At 48.7% G+C, this 18022-nt stretch overlaps 1 protein-coding gene across 1 annotated transcript in view; it reads right to left on the reverse strand.

Moving 5' to 3' along the window:
- Positions 1–7038, reverse strand: part of LRRN4 (leucine rich repeat neuronal 4) — a 22394-nt gene extending 15356 nt beyond the window's left edge. The window contains exons 1-3 of the mRNA XM_027976826.3: positions 6805–7038; positions 5045–5711; positions 3675–3879 (exon numbers count right to left, since the gene is read on the reverse strand). Of these exons, the coding sequence (XP_027832627.2) occupies positions 3675–3879; positions 5045–5702 (863 nt within the window). The 5' untranslated portion in view covers positions 5703–5711; positions 6805–7038. The remainder of the gene's footprint in view (positions 1–3674; positions 3880–5044; positions 5712–6804) is intronic.
- Between the last annotated feature and the right edge of the window lie 10984 nt (positions 7039–18022).

An 18022-nucleotide genomic window follows, 5' to 3' on the forward strand; every position in this document is an offset into this window, starting at 1 on the left:
GAGAGTTGGACCAAAAAGACGGTTGAGCACCCAAAAATTGATGTTTTCAAACTGTGGTGCTGTAGAGGACTCTTGAGAGCCCCTTGGACAGCAAGAAGATAAAACCAGTCAATCCTAAAGGAAAGAAATCAACCCTGAATTGCTGAAACTTGAGCTCCAATCCTTTGGCCACCTGATGCAAAGAGCCAACTCATTGGAAAAGACCCTGATGCTTGGAAAGATTGAAGGCAGGAGAAAGGGGCCACAGAGGATGAGATGGCTGGATAACATCTCTGACTCAATGAACATAAGTTTGAGCAAACTCTGGGAAATAGTAAAGGACAGGGAAACCATGGGGTCTGTAAGAGTTGGACATGACTGAGCGACTGAACAACAACAACAACAACAAAATAGACGCACACCACACATACATAGTCCTGAAACACATACTTAAAAATATTTTGATAACTATAATTGGTTTCTTTGTTGCTCACTCACTCATATCCAACTCTTTTTGACCCCATGGACTGAAGCACACCAGGCTTCCCTGTCCTTCACCATCTCTTGGAGCTTGCTCAAACTCATGTTCATGGAGTCAGTGAAAAGTGTTAGTCAGTCAAGTCCAACTCTTTGCGACCCCATGGACTATTGCCCATCAGGCTCCTCTGTCTATGGGATTCTCCAGGCAGCAATACTGGAATAGATTGTCATTCCCTTCTCCAGGGGATCTTCCCAATCCAGGGATCAAACTCAAGTCTCCTGCACTGTAGGCAGATTGTTTATCACCTGAGCCAGGGAACCTCTCTAAATCAGTGATGCCATACAACCATCTCATCCTCTGTCGTCCCCTTCTCCTCCTGTACTCCATCTTTCCCACCAGTAGGGTCTTTTCTAATAAGCTGGCTCTTTGCATCAGGTGGCCAAAGCACTGAAGCATCAGCTTCAGCATCAGCCCTTTAAATGAATATTCAGGATTGATTTCCTCTAGGATTGACTGGTTTGATCTCCTTGCTGTCCAAGGGACTCTCAAAAGTCTTCTCCAACACCACAGTTGAAAAGCATCAATTCTTTGGCATGCAGCCTTCTTTATGGTCCAACTCTCACTTCCATACATGACTACTGGAAAAACCGTAATTTTGACTACGCAGACCTTTCCAGCAAAGTAAATGCCTCTGCTTTTTAATACACTGTCTAGGTTTGTCACAGCTTTTCTTCCAAGGAAAATCTTTTAATTTCATGACTGCACTCACCATCTGCAGTGATTTTTGAGCCTCAAAAAGTAAAATCTATTACTGTTTCCACATTTTCCCCATCTATTTGCCATGAAGTGATGGGACTGGATATTAGGTATATGAGAATGTACTTCTGAGAAAGGCCCACAGGCTTCAGCTACTGCCACAGAAGTCCATGGCACAAGAGTGTTTAAGACTCCCTGCACTAACCTGTGTACTCCTGAAGGTCATGGTTTAGAAGGCTTTTGGTTAGCTGGGTAGGGAATGATGAGAACTTGACCTCAAACTACCCTGCAGGGCGGGTGGGAAGGGCTGATCACAGAGCCATTGGGAATGGAGACCAGGCTGGACCTGGTGACCAGGGAGCAAACCTTCAGAGCTGTCTGCACCTACACTGACTCTTCATCCCACTTCATTCTGGCTCCATTGAGAGTGAACATCACCAACACCCCACATTTTGTCAAATCCTATGGCATTGGAAAAGTGGGTGGAAACAGTGCTAGAGGAAGCATGTAGGATGAGTAATGACATGCAGAAAAGTTTTAAGAAGAGGAAATAGTCAAGGGCCTTAAGAAGGCCTATCCAGAAAACCTGGAGAAGCACCAGAGCAGTATCCTAAGGATGAGAAGAGAGAGTGTCAAGAGGGAGGAAGGACTCAAGAAGGGGCTTAGAGGATAGAGAAGTGTCCACTGGACATAGCAGCTGAAATGCCACTGGTTCAATTCAACCATGAAGCTGAAGTGGGTGGTCAGACTGCAGCAAACTGAGAAATGTAGGGATAAGAGGAAGCAGCCCCCACTTCTGATCCAGGGATGCCTGCTTTTCTAGGAGTCTCAGTTGCCTTTCTCCACCTGGGGAGTTTAGACTCACCTTTGAAGATATGGAGCAATTATGTTTTTCTTCCAGCCTGCTGAAGCTGATCACTGACCCTACTTGCCTTATGACATCACGGACCCTACTTGCCTTATGACATGGTACGTGGCATGTGCCTCTGTTACTGATCCCAATATATCATGACAATTGACAGATGTCTTCTCCCTACAGAACTGTGCACTCCCTGGAAGCAGAGGCCATGCTCTCATCATCACCATCACCATCTCATGGCCGTCAACACCATCACTGCTACTGGTGTCTTCCCTGCTATCCCCATCAGCATCATCACTGCCATCACTTCATGCTTTCTCAACTACCTCTGTGCTGAGGATGCTCATTTAGGAATCTCCAGCCCAGAGTTCCCATGAGCTCTAGGCTCATGTATCTAGGTATGTCCTAGATGCTGAAAGACCTGTGAGACATCCAGTGGAGATGCCCAGTAGTGATTACACAAACCTCCTGTTCTGTGCCAGGCACTGTTCTAGATACATATCAAAGCAGTTCCTCTCACAACAATGCAGTAGGGGAGGATCAGATCATTATTCCCATTTTATAGATGAGGAAACTGAGCCGCAAAACATAGGTTAACTTGCCCTAACTCACATAGCTAGGAAGTGGTGAGTGGAGTCAGGATTGAGTCCAAGCAGTTTGGTTCCACATCTGATAAACAATGCTTCATCAGTCTGAAACTCAAAAGAGGAGTCTAAGCCAGAGATGATATCTCTCCCATCCATATCATCACCACCATCATCATCACCACCATGACCATCCTGTCACCATTCATAACCACCACCATCATCATGAGACACCATTATCACCATCACTGTCAACATAATCTCACCATCATCACAACCACCATGATCTTCACTAACGTTGCAGAGCACACAATGCGCCAGGCACTGAGCTAAGTGCTCTGTGTGTTCTATCTCCTTTCCCCTCATGATAAACCCCAAGGTGAGTACTCTGGAGCTAGTCAAGAAAAAAGAGAAGGCAACATTAAGAGTGATGGCAGGGCAATGGTGCTTGCCTCCCAGGGCCTAGCTGTGGGCTCCCAGGAAAGGGGGTGGCTTGAGATCATCTTCAAAGGTATACTTCCCTTCCTGCTAGAAGTCAGGATAGTAGTTGCTCTTGGGAAGGAGGGTGGATATGGTGAGACTCGGGATAACCCCTGGCCCAGAGGGAACCACCGCTGGGTCCCAGTGCAAGTAGGAGCTGCTCAAGCCCTGGAAGGGGCTGCTGATGTGCATAAACACATGGGGAAGCAGGTGGAAGGAGAAATAGAGAAGACCCTGATGCCCTCTTCCCACTGCAAATTTCTCATCCTGGACTTGAAGGAAACTTGACATGTGTGAGAGTTTGAAGTTTTAACATTACTGTGGACAGCACTGAGTTGGTTGGTTTTTAGGCCAGAAGGACTCTCTGGGATGTGCTTACCATATCCTCCAAAGCATAAGGAGGAACAAGACCCCAACGAGGACTTGAAAGAGCAATGGGAGGAAAAGGAAGGTCTAGTTTATTCTATAAAATAGTTATGACTATTCAATTTAGTGTAATGGACAAAAATCAGTCATGTGTTTTAGAAACACTTACTTCTGGAAATGAAGGACCCGTAGGTGAGGCGTGTCTTGAAAGATATATGTATGGACAGAAGTAAGTGCTGGCGAATCTTGACAATCCAGATGCTGCAGGTCAGGGGTCATCTTGAAAATGTCCCCCTCTAGACTCCTCAGCCTTGGCATCTTCCTCAGGTAGAGGGATGTGAGCTGCGGCAGGTTTCTGATCCATCCCAACTGAACTGAAATACAGATGGGACACTGCCCACTATCCTGGAAGGCATGAACCCATAAGGCTGGCACAGCATTAAGGAAACAGTGAGAGTGACAGGTGAGTGGTAAAGGTCATTGCTGAGCATGGGGACAGTGGGCAGCTTCAGGAATCTCAGGAGCATGGGCCACTTCAGCTGGAAGGGCCTTCAGAGAAGACCAGTCCTTCCCTTTCCAGCCCCAGACAGCTGAGGTCCCAGAGGATGATGACTGGCTAAAGGCCACACAACAAGGAAGGAACAAGGCTGAGCCTGACTCTAGGACACTGTCTCCAAGTACGCTGTTGTCCCACCCTCTTGTTAAACCCCACACAGAAGCCCCAGGCTTCAGTGTGATGGCTACCACGAGCAGGGGAAATCTTTGAGGAATGTAAGGAAGGAGGCTCAGAGGAGGAGTGGGGCAGGAGGAGGCTGAGAAATCTCATTTCATCGCTCTCCTAGTAAATGGAGAACGTGCCCCTTCTCTGCTTCCCTTCTTGCTTTTTATTCTCTTGGTGGTGGTGGAACAGGTGATTATCAGCATGTGAAGCGTTTTTAAACAATAAAACCAAGCTTGTAAATCAGAGTCAGAATACCCAAGTACAGGAGAATAGATATTCCCACCTCTCTTCTGTGTCTTGTTTGAAGGATTTAACATTCACAGAAAGAATTTTAGCCAACTAAGTATTAATAGAAATCAATGAAAGCATCCTCTGAACATCAGGTGCTTCATGTTAAAATGTTTGATACCAGGTTTGCCCATTCATCAGCCCCAAAGCACTGCGTCCACTCCCCATTCTCCATTCTGCTGGGGAGCAGAACAGAGGTTAAACCTGTGGGCTCTGGACCCAGAACGCCACAGTTCAGACGTGGAGGCACCGCTAAGGAGCTGGGAGTCTGCAGGCCAGCATTCTCCTTTCTGTGCCCTGGTTTCCTCACAGGCAGAGCAAAGGTGATAGCCCCCAGCTCTTGGGACTCCAGGATTGCAGACCAGTGAGGCGCTTCGAACAGGGTGCCCTAGGCTCAGGGAATCTCTGGGGTCTCTTTGAGCCTTCCTGCAAGAAGACGCCCGGGGGGCAGCGCCCCTCGAGGAAGTTCACAGCCCTCCCTCCCGGGATCGTCCACCCCGCAGGCTTAGACGCTCGGTGCCGGCACTCACCGCGGGGGAGGAATGTGCCACTGAGATCCAGCACCTGGAGGGCGGCCAGGGGCGCGCCGCCCACCCCCACAAAGGTAGCGTCGGCGATGTCCTCGTGGTCGCCGCGGCCCAGCTCGGTGTAGGACAGGTTGAGCAGGCGCAGCTCCGGAAAACAGGCGAAGGCCCCGGGCTGCAGAGCCCGCAGCGGGTTCCCGGCCAGCGCCAGCGCGCGGAGACCGGGCAGGGCGGGCCCGGTGCACGGCGGCAGGGTGGCCAGCAGGTTGTAGCTGAGGTCGAGGGAGTGCAGCCCCGCGGGCGCTCCGGGGCCCCAGCGCAGCGCAGCGATGCGGTTGTGGCGCAGTGTCAGCACCTGTAACTGTGGCAGGTGGCCCAACTCCGGAGCGCTCAAGGCGCGCAGCAGGTTGTGGCTGCCGTCGAGGCTGCGCAGCGCGCGGGGCAGGCAGCCGGGCAGGCGCTCTAGGCCACGGTTCACGAAAGTCAGGGTCGTGACCCCCGCGACTGGGAGCCATTCGCAGGGCGAGACCGTGGAGTTACCGGCCCCGCTCCCCCAGGGGCCCTGTTGAGTGAGCCGGAAAACAAGGGTGTTCTGGAGCGGCCGCGCCCGGCTGGGTCGCGGCGCTATCGTGAAAGGCAGCAGCAGCAGTAGGGCCCACCACATGGCGGGTGTCTGGAGAGAACAGCGGGACAGCTCATTAAATGCAGCGGAAACCCCGAAAGAAGGGGCAAATGTCCCCACCTCGCTGCCCCTTTCCCAGGAGAACCTAGCCCTGGATGTTCCCTGAAGGGCGGGGGTTGATCCCTGCGTCGGGGATGTGTAGTGACTTGGCCCCTGCCTGCTTCCCCATCATTTCCTGCATGTACGCCGGGGCACCTTCTGCCCTTCCTTCCCCAATCTTTCCCCTTCCCTCTAATTAACTCAAGGGTTACCACCCATAGGGAGTCTTTTGCTGAAGGCCTCCCTCATTTGGCTCTGAACCCAGAAAGCTCCCTTTGCTTGTCTTCATCCCATGAGCTTCTGGAGAGAAGGGAACGTGGTCTTTTTGTAAACTCTTCCCCAAGAGCGCAGACGTTGCTGCATAAATATATATTAATAACACTTGAATGGGAGGCTTCCATAGGGAGGAAGCTCCACTGGGGTAAAAACATGGGACTTGAGGGAGATTTTGTTAGTTTCAACGACATTGGTTGTCCCACTTTTTATCCTTAGAACTGCCCAGCCACAGGTGAGTCTGGTATGCCTCTGATCTTTTTTGAGGGTTACACTTCAGGTTCTGGGATCTCTTTCTTGGGAAGGCTCAGGGTTGCCTTCAGGGAAGAAAGGAGCCTCTAGACAGTTGTAGGGCTTGGGAACCTGGAGAAAAGCATTCTCTCATCCCAGGTTGGTCTCAACAAAAACTCCTGAAGTCAGCCCTGCCGGCAAGAGATGGCCGAGAGCTGCTCAGTGTGGAGTTTCTGGAGTACCCAGGATTACACAGGCAGCTGGGAGATCAAATTGGGGTAGATAAGGCAGCAGTGGGCTGGTGCGGGAGTGGCAAAGCTATTTCCAACTAGGTCCTGGCCTTGAGGTCACTGCTTGACATCCCCTCATTTCTGCAGGTGTGTGTTTCTGCTCTGCTGTCTCTGTTGACTGCTAAGTCCCTGAGCAACCACCCTGGATCCAGGGAAAGGGCCTCCTCTTGCTAGTTGCGGGTCAAGGTAATGAGAAAAATCCTGGAAACTGAGTCTAGGAGTCCACGTGTCCAGCAGTATGTCATACTCACTCAGAAGCTGTCCTTTCGGAGTGTGGCAGCCCTGGGTGCCCCTGTATGCAGTCTTCAGTTTTGTCTTGTAGATTCCAGGAGCCAGTGGCTAGAAGCTCAACTTTGAATTTCAGGAGGTCTGTTTCCCAGATGCCCCTGGCCCTGGCCCCACCCACCAGGGAGCCTTGGATACCCCAGCTCCCACACCCCCTCTTCCCTACTGAGACACTGTGGTCTTCAGCCAGCACCCTCACTGCCTGTCTCCTCTGCCTGCTCTGGACCTAGGCCGGCCCCTGCCCCTTTCCAGGCATGGCACCTCCTTTCAGCCCTCCCCCATCTTCACCTGGCCCCATGCCAGCCAGTTAACCACCAAGCCAACCACCTTTCTGGGGCCTGAGATGGAGGGAGTCAGCTCTTCTGGGCCAATGTGAGTGCTGAGGGCTGACAGCTGCAGAGGGGCAGAGGCAGCCCCGTCACCTCCCAGGAATGTAATCCTCCTGCCAGGTGGTTCCTATTTCCTGGAGGCTGCATGGTGAGCTGGTATGACGAGGAAGCCCCCTTCCCAGAAGAGGAAGGCACCCCAGTCCACAGGAAAGAAAAAGCGGCAGGAGGGGCATCCTCAGAGGAGTGTGAGAGCAGGGGCAGGCATGGGGCAAATCGAGAAGGACTGGTTTTGTTTCCTTTTAAAAAATAATAATTTACTTATTTATTTTTGGATGTGCTGGGGCTTTGTTGTTGGGCTTTTCTCTAGTTGTGGTAAGTGGGGGCTACTGTTAGTTGAGGTACGTGGGCTTCTCACTGCGGTGGCTTCTCTTGTTACTGAGCACAGGCTCTGGGGCACGCAGGCTTCCGTAGTTGTGACTCCCGAGCTCTACACCACAGGCTCAATAGTTGTGGCTCAGGGGCTTAGTTGCTCCTCAGCATGTGGGATCTTCCTGGCTCAGAGATCAAACCCGTGTCTCCTGCATTGGCAGGCAGATTCTTTACCACTGAGCCACCAGGGAAGCCCCATGGCTTGGGTTCTCCGGGACCCACTTTGGTGAAAGTACGAATGTTTGTCTCTCATAAGGGGTGGGAATCAATAAAGAAGGCAGAAGTGCAGAAGGATCATTCCCACCCCATGGCTGGGGTGATCAGTCCTGGTTACCACAAGCCCAGGTCTTCCCGAAGCTGTGGGGATGTTAAGTGTGCGTTCCTTTGAGCATATTTGTTTAGAGCCGTCAGTGCCTTTCTTCTCCAGAATTCCAAGACTGTTTGTTCATCTAGGGTCTTTGATCTGCACACCCCACCCCCTACCCCCGGCCAGGGGTTAATCATTCCCAGCGCTGTGTACACAGACTTCTGAGACCAGAATTTCATCCCTCCTCCTGTCAGTCCTTATCTGAACAGCCCTGAGGAACTCCAGGACCTCTGGGGATTGGCATGTTTAACTGGATAATTGCAAATTCCTGGGCATCTCTTTTGAGGCCTTCTTTACCTAAAGCCTCAAAAATATCCTTTCAGCTAAGTGCTAGCCTGGAGCCTTGCTGCTCAGAAGTATACCTCCATCAGCGACACGAGAGGGCAGGGAGATGCCTGTTCTGTGCAGCACTGTTTAGGGCATTGCATTCACTACCCAAGGAGCCTGAGGCTCAGGCCCCAGAGGTAGAAATGCTGTGTCATAAATGACATGAGGTCAAGAGGGAGGAGGGATCAGGGAAAGATGGGAAGAGTGAAAGGACCGGTGTGGGGGTCAGTGGGCAGCCTGAGGTGAGGCCCTTACCTCTACCTTTGCTTGGTTCTCATGCCAGAGAGCACCCAGCAGGTCAACCACAACTCAGCTTCTTCCAGAGAATAACCAGCTGGGTCTGCTCTCAAGGTGACCAGCAACCTGAGGGCAGCAGAGGTTTGGGGTGTTCAGGCTGGGGTGCCCAGATGAGGGGGAGCTGAATCCACTGAAACATGCCCATTTGAATGGAGACCCTGAGGAGGAAGTGGCTGTCCTTGGAGACCTGTAAAGAGGACACCAGGGAGTGATGTTGGCCTGCTCCTCTGGACACCAGTGGGGCAAGAGGCCTGGACAGGCCCTATTCGAGGAGCCCCCTGAGGTCATTGTCTGACACTTGCCGGAGCCCCAAGCCCTCTGAGCCACCTTCTCATTCCTGCTTTTGCTGGGTAGCCCACCAGTGGCAGCAAGGGCCTGGCCAGGTGAGGTGGACCCAATATCTGAGCTCGGCCCTCTGCTCTGTTGCTTTGGTCATACCCAACCCAAGCAGACCAGAGAAGGCAATGGCAACCCATTCCAGTACTCTTGCCTGGAAAATCCCATGGATGGAGGAGCCTGGTAGGCTGTAGTCCATGGGATCACTAAGAGTTGGACACAACTGAAGTGACTTAGCAGCAGCAGCAGCAACTCAAGCAGAGATACTCTTGGTGGGCTACCCAGTTGGGCCTTTAAGCCAGGGAGTCTGGAGGCAGATCCTTAATGGCAGCATTTGTTCAGGGGTCTCACCCAGGTGGTATGTTAGCCTTGCCTCAGTGGGTGCACTCCGCTTGTTACCAGCATCCTGGCCCCCTCCCTCCACCTTTTAAAACTGAGCACTTACTATACTCAGAGCCCAATGCCATATGCATTGGGATGCATGTGGATTCTTTTTGAATCCACACTCAAATCCTCACTGGGTAAGATTTTTCCCATGCTACAGGTAAGGAAACTGAGGCTCTCAGAGGCTTTCTAGGCTTTGGAGCACACTACTAGTTTCTGCCTGGCTTACCCACTGCTTTATATTGCCTTCCACAGGCTTCAGGATTTCACACTGTAATATCCTTTGTAAGCACAAGAGAAACTTCCAAATACTTGGACCCAAATCACTCTAAAAGCCAGGACAGATGGGGTATTTCCTTTCATAGTTGAGCAGCTCATTCTCCAAAGAATGACTTTCTGGGCTCTTGTGGCCCCAGGACTGAGGCAGATGGGTGGGCAGGGTCACTGGGCACCTCTCAGGAAGCCCCTGGTCATCTTTTCCTGCCCCTTCTCCTCCCCCAGCACCACCTCTGGAAAAGATGACTCAAGTGTTTGCCCTCTTTGGACAAGGATGCTAAGGTCCAATGACAAAGTCCTGGAGCCAACAAGTGTGCCAGGCTGCATGCCACCCCCAGGGGGTCTTCCAAAGTGGGCTTTCTGTCTGGGTGCCCTCCTCAGGACCACCTTACTCTCCAATCCAGCTCACTCTTCCAGACCTCCCGTGGCTTCCCTCAGAAGTTGGCCTTTAGGTAAGGACTTGCATGCAGGTAATTTACCCCAGAGACCATCCTGAGAGGCATGGAGAGGGAGTAAGGAAGTGAGACCCAGAAGGGCAGGTACTGCAGCTGTGTTAACTACAAGCAGGTCACTCAGCCCTCCTGGGAGCCTGTGTCCAGCTGCCTTGGGATTATTTCATCCCGTGGCGAGGAGGTGGGGTGTTTACCCCCTCAGCCTCTGCTGCTTGTTGGCTCAAGGGTTCTTCCTATGGCTCTAACTGCCCAGCACATCTGCTTTGCCCTGCGAACTCTAAGGAGGGCTATGGGGATGGGTAGGCACTGACAGCATCTGCCTAGCACCTTCAAGGTTTTGCCCAGGCAGGCTTTCACTTGGTGTTCTCTCCCAGGTGGACCTGGGGTTAACTGCTGTCCTGTGGACTGATGTGGTGCCTCCCTAATTTAAGAGTCAACTCCCTGAGTATGGGACACATCATTCTTCTTTTGAGCCCAGGTGCCCAGGATATAGGCTGGCACACAGGATGAGAAATGAGTTAGAATTCCCCCCAAGGGGCCCAGGAGTGGATGGGGCAGGACTCAAAACAGCGAATGTTACATGAAAGTGCTTGGGACTTCCCTAGTGGTCTAGTGGCTAAGACTGCACTCACAATGCAGGGGCCCAGGGTTCAATCCCTGGTCATGGGACTGTATCTAAAATGCTGAAATTAAGAGTTCACATGCTACAAATAAAAGATCCCACATGCTGCAACTAAGACCCAGCACAGCCAAATAAAGAATATTTTATAAAATGCAAGTGCCTGAGACTTACATCCCTGGTCTGCCAGCATCCCAGCCTTGAGAAGAGCTCAGGTGAAGGTTGAGTGGGCATGGTGGGTATAGGTGGAGGTGGTGGAGGTAGGAATAGAAGGAGAGAACTGAGTCCCAGAGAAGTTTCCAATCCTTTTCCCGAGTACAGCTAGGGGTACTGGGGGGAAAGTTCTCTTGGAAGAAAATCACAAGGTTAGATGTTAGTAAACCCAGAGCCTTCAGAAGAAAAACAGTAAATCAGTAATTACACACCTGGCTACATGTTTTTTTCTGGATTTAGCTTGAAATCAGAGTCATGGATCCTTGGCCTTAGATGTGACTTGCCTGGTTCCACCCCCTCCCTGTCTGTTTTAGAGGGAGAGAACTGACCCCTTTGAGGAACACTGGCTTGTCTGGGGTTACATAGTTGAGTCCCAATAGTCCAGTGAGAAGGAAGGGTTGACCCAATTCTCACTGTTCTGTTTTGGGCTCTGGGCTTGTTTGCATAGCCAGCCAGGTCTCATCTGCCCTGGCATTAGCACGGTGGGCCTTTCTCCATAGGCGTGACTCATGGAACACACCTGACGAGAGTCAGGAGACTGGCAGAGTTTCTAGGGGTGCTGACCGCTGTGGTCCTGATACCATTCCCAGTACGCCAGAGATAAATACCCCGAGACTATATGGGGCTGCCCCAGAGACTCAGATTTGGTGCTTTCCAAAGGGACCCTGTCTAGCTCTGTGCATGGTTCTGCCAGCCTGGGTGCAGTGAGGGGCCTGGCTTATGTGATGGGTGACTGGGCAGCCAGCTTCCCCATCCTGCCTCCAGATGCCAAATGGCTGTGCCAAGGGTTCTTCCCCCAAGGGCTGGAGTTGGAATGTACAAGTTTGAGGCTCATTCTTCTCTGACACCAGAGATAAGCTGGAGGAATGGGAGGGTGATAGTGGGAGGAGATGGTACCAGGTTGTCAAGTCTCCAGGCAGCAGCTCTCACGGAATGGTATGCAGAGCAGAGGTCGGGGCTCCACTCATGCGGCTGATCTGAGCTTGACAGAATGAAATAGTAACAGGTTGGGACTCATGTTTATTTTTCTATTGACACATCACTCAGTGACAGTGAAGTTTTAACGTGAGGATTTATAGGATGCTTAGAATGAAAAAAAAAATTACCATTTGAGATCCTGTTAAAATTTTTAGTGGAAGAGAAAAAATTGAAAAGTGAGACTCTAATCTGGCACTTTATTTTGTATGTGGCTGTAGGAAGTGGGATAAGGTAGTAAGTAGGCTGTTTGTTTTTTAAATTAATTAATTTGTCTGCACTAGGGTCTTTGTTGCAGCACATGGGATGTCAAGGTGAATTCTTAACCACTAGACCCACCAGGGAAATCCCTAGGCTGCTTTTATAAAACACATTCTGGAATTTACCACATCTCAGAGGCATGAGGTTCCCTGGTAATTCAGATGGTAAAGAATCTGCCTGCAATACAGGAGACCTGGGTTCGATCTCTGGGTCAGGAAGATCCCCTGGAGAAGGGAATGGTTACCCACTCCAGTGTTCTTGCCTGGAGAATTCCATGGATAGAAGAGCCTGACAAGCTACAGTCCATGAGATTGCAAAGAGTTGGACACGACTGAGTGACTAACACTTTCACTTTTTTCACTTTCAGAGGCAGTACACAAATACAAAGTTCTTTAAAGTGGGACAGGATACTGGGTTTGCATCATAACAGAGCTAATCTTTGATTGGGTACAATGTCTGCATCCTGAAGCTTCTACTTGTCTCGTATATTTTCTTTCTACTCCCAATGCTGAATTTTATTTGTTTATTTACTTTTGGTTGTGCTGGGTCTTTGTTGCTGCACAGGTTTTCTCTAGTTGCAGGGGCTACTCTTCATTACAGTGCACCCGCATCTTATTGCAGTGGTTTCTCTTGTTGCAGAGCACAAGTTCTAGGGCATATGGGCTCAGCTGTGGCTCCCAGGCTCTAGAGCACGTGCTCAATAGTTGTGGTACACAGGATTAGTTGCTCTGTGGCATGTGGGATCTCCTGGGATCAGGGATCAAACCCATGTCCCTTGCATTGGCAGGAGGATTCTTTTACCATGGTCACCAGGGAAGACCCTGTCTCATATTTTTAAGTGAATCAATTGGTTCAGGCTTTGCAATTCAACACATGTTTGAGATGGTGAAGGACAGGGAAGCCTGGTGTGCTGCAGTCCACGGGGTCGCAAAGAGTCAGACACAACTTAGTGATTGAACAACAACAAAAACAGTCCTCAGAACATGGCAGCATTTGCCTGAGGTGCTCAGGATGTAAAATGGTGACTCAGAGATGAACAGGACATGGGACTCTGTCTTCACGCAGTCCCCAGACTAGAAAGGGCAGAGGACAGAACACAGTCCTGCATAGTGTGAGTGCACCATCCTGTCACAAAGGGCTGAGCTGCAAGCTCTGTTAGCTCTGGAGGTGTCCAGCCTGTTCCTTGCTGTTTTCAGGGTCTGGCAGTACCTGCGCACATATATGCTTAAGAAATATTTGCTGAATGAATAAGGGTTTATTAACTGCATCTCCTTCTGTTTCTGATCAGTCATATTTCCTAATTTAGGATTTTCCATAGAAGGACTGTCAGGGTTTGCCTGTATATTTATTTAGATTTTTAATATGTTGAATAAAATTCTTTCAGAAGCAACAATGTTCAAGTTGCACAAACAAGGCAATGATATACGATTTCATGGAGCCTGAATGTTATTTATTCCCATTGCTATAGCCATATACACATGCAGTGTGGATGTTCAGTACCATTTTGTGGAATGAAGTAATGCATGCCATCCAGTAAGTATATGAGTGTATGCTCAACATCATTAGTCACCATGGAAACACAAATTTAAGCTACAATGAGATACTAGTAGGCACCCACCAGGATGGCCAAAATGAAATAGATTGATGGTACCAAGTTGTGGGGAAGATGTGGAGCAGCTAGAACTCTGCAGATGAGAGTGTAAGGTGGTACAGCTATTTTGGAAAACTGGCACTATCCATCTGTGAATGTCAAGTGTACATCTACCTGGTGACTCAGCAGTTGCAATCTTGGGTTAATATGAAAGAGAAATGAGTGTATATATCCACCAAAAGAATGTATATAACAGCTTTATTCAAAAGCCCTGAACTGAAAATAGCCCAAATGACACAAATAAGAAAGTTCAGTTCAGTTCAGTCGCTCAGTCATGTCCAGCTCTTTGTGACCCCATGGACTGCCAGCACACCAGGCTTCCCTGTCCATCACCAACTCCTGGAGCTTGCTCAAACTCATGTCCACTGAATTGGTGATGCCATCCAACCATCTCATCCTCTGTCGTCCCCTCCTCCTTCCACCTTCAAACTTTCCCAGCAACAGAGTCTTTTCCAATGAGTCAGTCCTTCACATCAGGTGGCCAAAGTATTGGAGTTTCAGCCTCAGCATCAGTCTTTCCAGTGAATATTCAGGACTGATTTCCTCTAGGACAGACTGGTTGGATCTCCTTGCAGTCCAAGGGACTCTCAAGAGTCTTCTCCAACACCACAGTTCAAAAGCATCAATTCTTCAGTGCTCAGCTTTCTTTATAGTCCAACTCGGAAAATCATAGTTTTAAATATGCTGTCTAGGTTGGTCATAGCTTTTCTTCCAAGGAGCAAGCTTCTTTTAATTTCATGGCTGCAGTCACCATCTGCAATGATTTTGGAACCCCCCAAAATAAAGTCTGCAACTGTTTCCATTGTTTCCCCTTCTATTTGCCATAAAGTGATGGGACCGGATCCCATGGTCTTAGTTTTCTGAATGTTGAGTTTTAAGCCAATTTTTTCACTCTCTTTCACTTTCATCAAGAGGCTCTTCTTTGCTTTCTGCCATAAGGATGGTGTCATCTGCACATCTGAGGTTATTGATATTTCTCCTGGCAATGTTGATTCCAGCTTGTGCTTCATCCAGCCCGACATTTTGCATGATTGTACTCTGGGTATCAGTTAAATAAGCAGGGTGACAATATGTAGCCTTGATGTACTTTCCTGATTTGGAACCAGTCTGCTGTTCCAATGTCCAGTTCTAATTGTTGCTTCTTGACCTGCATACAGATTTCTCAGGAGGCAGGAAAAGTGGTCTGGTATTTCCATCTCTTGAAGAATTTTCCACAGTTTGTTGTGATACACACACAAATGGAGAATAGATACATAAATCATGGTATAGTCATATGATGGCCTATAGCAGTTAACTCTGAAGAACATCCCAGGCAGAGGGCTCAGTATGTACAAAGAAATGGAGTTTTGACAAGGCTTGTAGCCATTAATGCTATTAGCCACATATTTCAGGTTCTCTCCCTCTGGCCACTTGGTAAGATTTTACTCCTGGCCCATTGTGGTTGAGTGGGACCATGTTTCCATGTTTTATTCCAGTCAGTGGGTTGTAACAGGAAGCAATGTGCGTCACTTCTAGGCAATGCATTTAACTGCTATCAGTTCAGTTCAGTCTCTCAGTCATGGCCGACTCTTTGCGACCCTGTGAACTGCAGCATGCCAGGCCTCCCTGTCCATCACCAGCTCCTGGAGTCCACCCAAACCCATGTCCATTGAGTCAGTGATGCCATCCAACCATCTCATCCTCTGTCGTTAACTGCTATAGTGAGAACTTTCAAGGAGTTCTCTCTTCCACTCTTGCAGCTGACACTGTTTGGGAGGTGGCTGCTCCATTAGCCTGGCCCCTAGGAAGACCAGAGTTCTCTTGAGGTTGAACATATATAGTGTGAGAAATAAACTTTGTAGTTTTAGGTTGCTTGTTACTACTGCAGCATATTTTTATCTATTTTGGTTGATACAGACCTTGGTTACGATGTCAATTTCATTTGTACATTAATTCGTTCAACACACTGACCTTCTGCTCTACACTAACTACTATTCAAAATGCTGGAACAGATATAGTCTCTTATTTTGGAAACTTTCATCCTATTGGGGAGTATAGAAGACAAGCAAATTCATGGATAAGGTAATTACAGATTGCAGTAAGAGCTGTAAAGGAAATAAACAGGCTAGTGACTGTTACATTCCTTTACAATGTAAAGGAATCAGGAAGGAGAGTGGAGATGGACATCAAGAGGGATTGCTTCATTTGAACTGAGACCCAAGGATGAGAGGGAGCTGTCATGCCAAGAGCCACAGGAATAATGTTCCAGGGAAAAGCCTCCAGGAAAGGACCTGTTGGGTCTGAGTTGCAGAAAGTAGATCTTTGTGTCTGTAGGAATGTAGGGGAGGGGAGAGGAAGGCAGGGACAGTATGTTGCAAATAAATTGCACATGGCATGCTTGGTGTGTTGAAAGGTCACTGTCTTTGCTTTGTTGTAGGCAAGAGCAAAGTTGCTAGGGAACTGTTGCCCAAAATGCTGTCTGTGGCCAGGGTTAGGGTTACAATGATAACTGCTTGCTTGAATTGTCTCAGAACAGGAGGTCCCAATAAGGAACTTGATGCTGCCACTGGAAGACTAACCAGTAGAATTCAGGAGGGGCCAAAAGGAGGGAGAAGATGACCAATCTCCCAGAATCCTTATTGCCAGAATCCATCTTGGCTGAGAGATGTGCACGCTACTAGGAATGACCCTGAGTCAGACTATGGGCCAAGCAAGATGATTAGTCAGAGACAGCCTGGAAACTAACCCCATCACCATAAAATCTGAGACTGAGCCAGGTGGCAGAGCAGTTCTCTTGGGTTCCATTACTCTGCTGCTTTCCGCCTGGGCTCCCCTTTCCAATAAAGTCTCTAGCTTTGTCAGCATGTATGTCTCCTTGGATAAAAGTCCAATCTTGAGCCCTAGAAGGGGTCCCCCTTCCTGCAACAAAGCTAAGGAGTTACATTAGTAGGGTGATGATATTGGCTTGAGAGTGTTGATAATAAAAGTGGAGCCAAGGATACATCTTTGATATGTATGAGGTAGAAGCCACAGAATTTGTTAGTGGATTGAAAGTGAGGAATGGTAGGCTGAATAATTGCCCTCAAAAATATCCATGTCTTAATCCCTGGAACCTATAGATGTTACTTTATATAGCAAAAGGAACTTTGCAAGTGTGGTTAAGGTAATGGATCTTGAAGATGAGATTATCCTGGATTATGTGGATGGGCCCTGAATGTAATCACAAGTATTTTTATTTATCTATTCAGAAGGAGGCAGAGAGAGATTTTGCCGCAAAGAAGAATGCAAAGTGGAGACTGAAGAAGGATGCTCCACTGCTGGCTTGAGGAACGCAGCTTTAGAGGCTGGAAAAGGCAAGGGAGTGGATCCTCTCCTAATTGCTCTGGAGGAGCACGGTCCAGCTGACACTTTGATTTTGGCTCAGTGACTCTGACTTCAGAATTCTCACCTCAAGAATTCTGAGGGAACACATGTATATGTTATTTTTTTATGGTGGTAAAATTTACATAATTTAAAATGTATCAATTTAACTATTCATTAAGTTTACAAACCAGTAGCATTAAATACATTAACAGTGTTGTATAACCATCACCACTATCTTTGGCTTAAAAAACTTCATCATCTCAGTAAAAAACTCTGAACCCATTAAATAATAACTCCTCATTCCCCCTCTCCCCAACTCCTGGTGACCTCTGTTCTACTTTTTGTCTCTGTATTTGTCTATTCTAGATACTTCCTGTAAGTGGAGTCATACAATATTTGTCCTTCTATTCTGGCTTATCTCACTAAAGCATAGCGTCTTCAAGGTCCATCATGTTGTAACATATATCAAAATTTCATTCCTTTTTAAAAAATTTCATTCCTTTTTATAGCTGAATATTACATGTGTTGTGTTAAATCACTGCTGCTAAGTCACTTCAGTCGTGTCCAACCCTCAGCGACTCCATGGACTACAGCCTTCCAGGCTCCTCCGTCCATGGTATTCTCCAGGCAAGAGTACTGGAGCGGGTTGCTATTGCCTTCTCCTAAATCACTGAGGTTGTGGCAATCTGTTATAGTAGCTGAAGGAAACTGACAAATGAGGGAGAGAAAAGAAGGTATTAAGGATGATCTGCAGGTGGTGCTAGTGGTAAAGGACCTGCCTGGAAATCTAGGAGATGTAAGAGATGTGGGTTCTATCCCCGGGTCGGGAAGATCCCCTGGAGGAGGGCGTGGAAGCCCACTCCAGTATTTTTGCCTAGAGAATCCCCTGGACAGAGGAGCCTGGAGGGCTGCAGTCCATAGGGTCA

This window comes from Ovis aries, chromosome 13 (genome assembly GCF_016772045.2).
Source record: "Ovis aries strain OAR_USU_Benz2616 breed Rambouillet chromosome 13, ARS-UI_Ramb_v3.0, whole genome shotgun sequence".
NCBI lineage: Eukaryota > Metazoa > Chordata > Mammalia > Artiodactyla > Bovidae > Ovis > Ovis aries.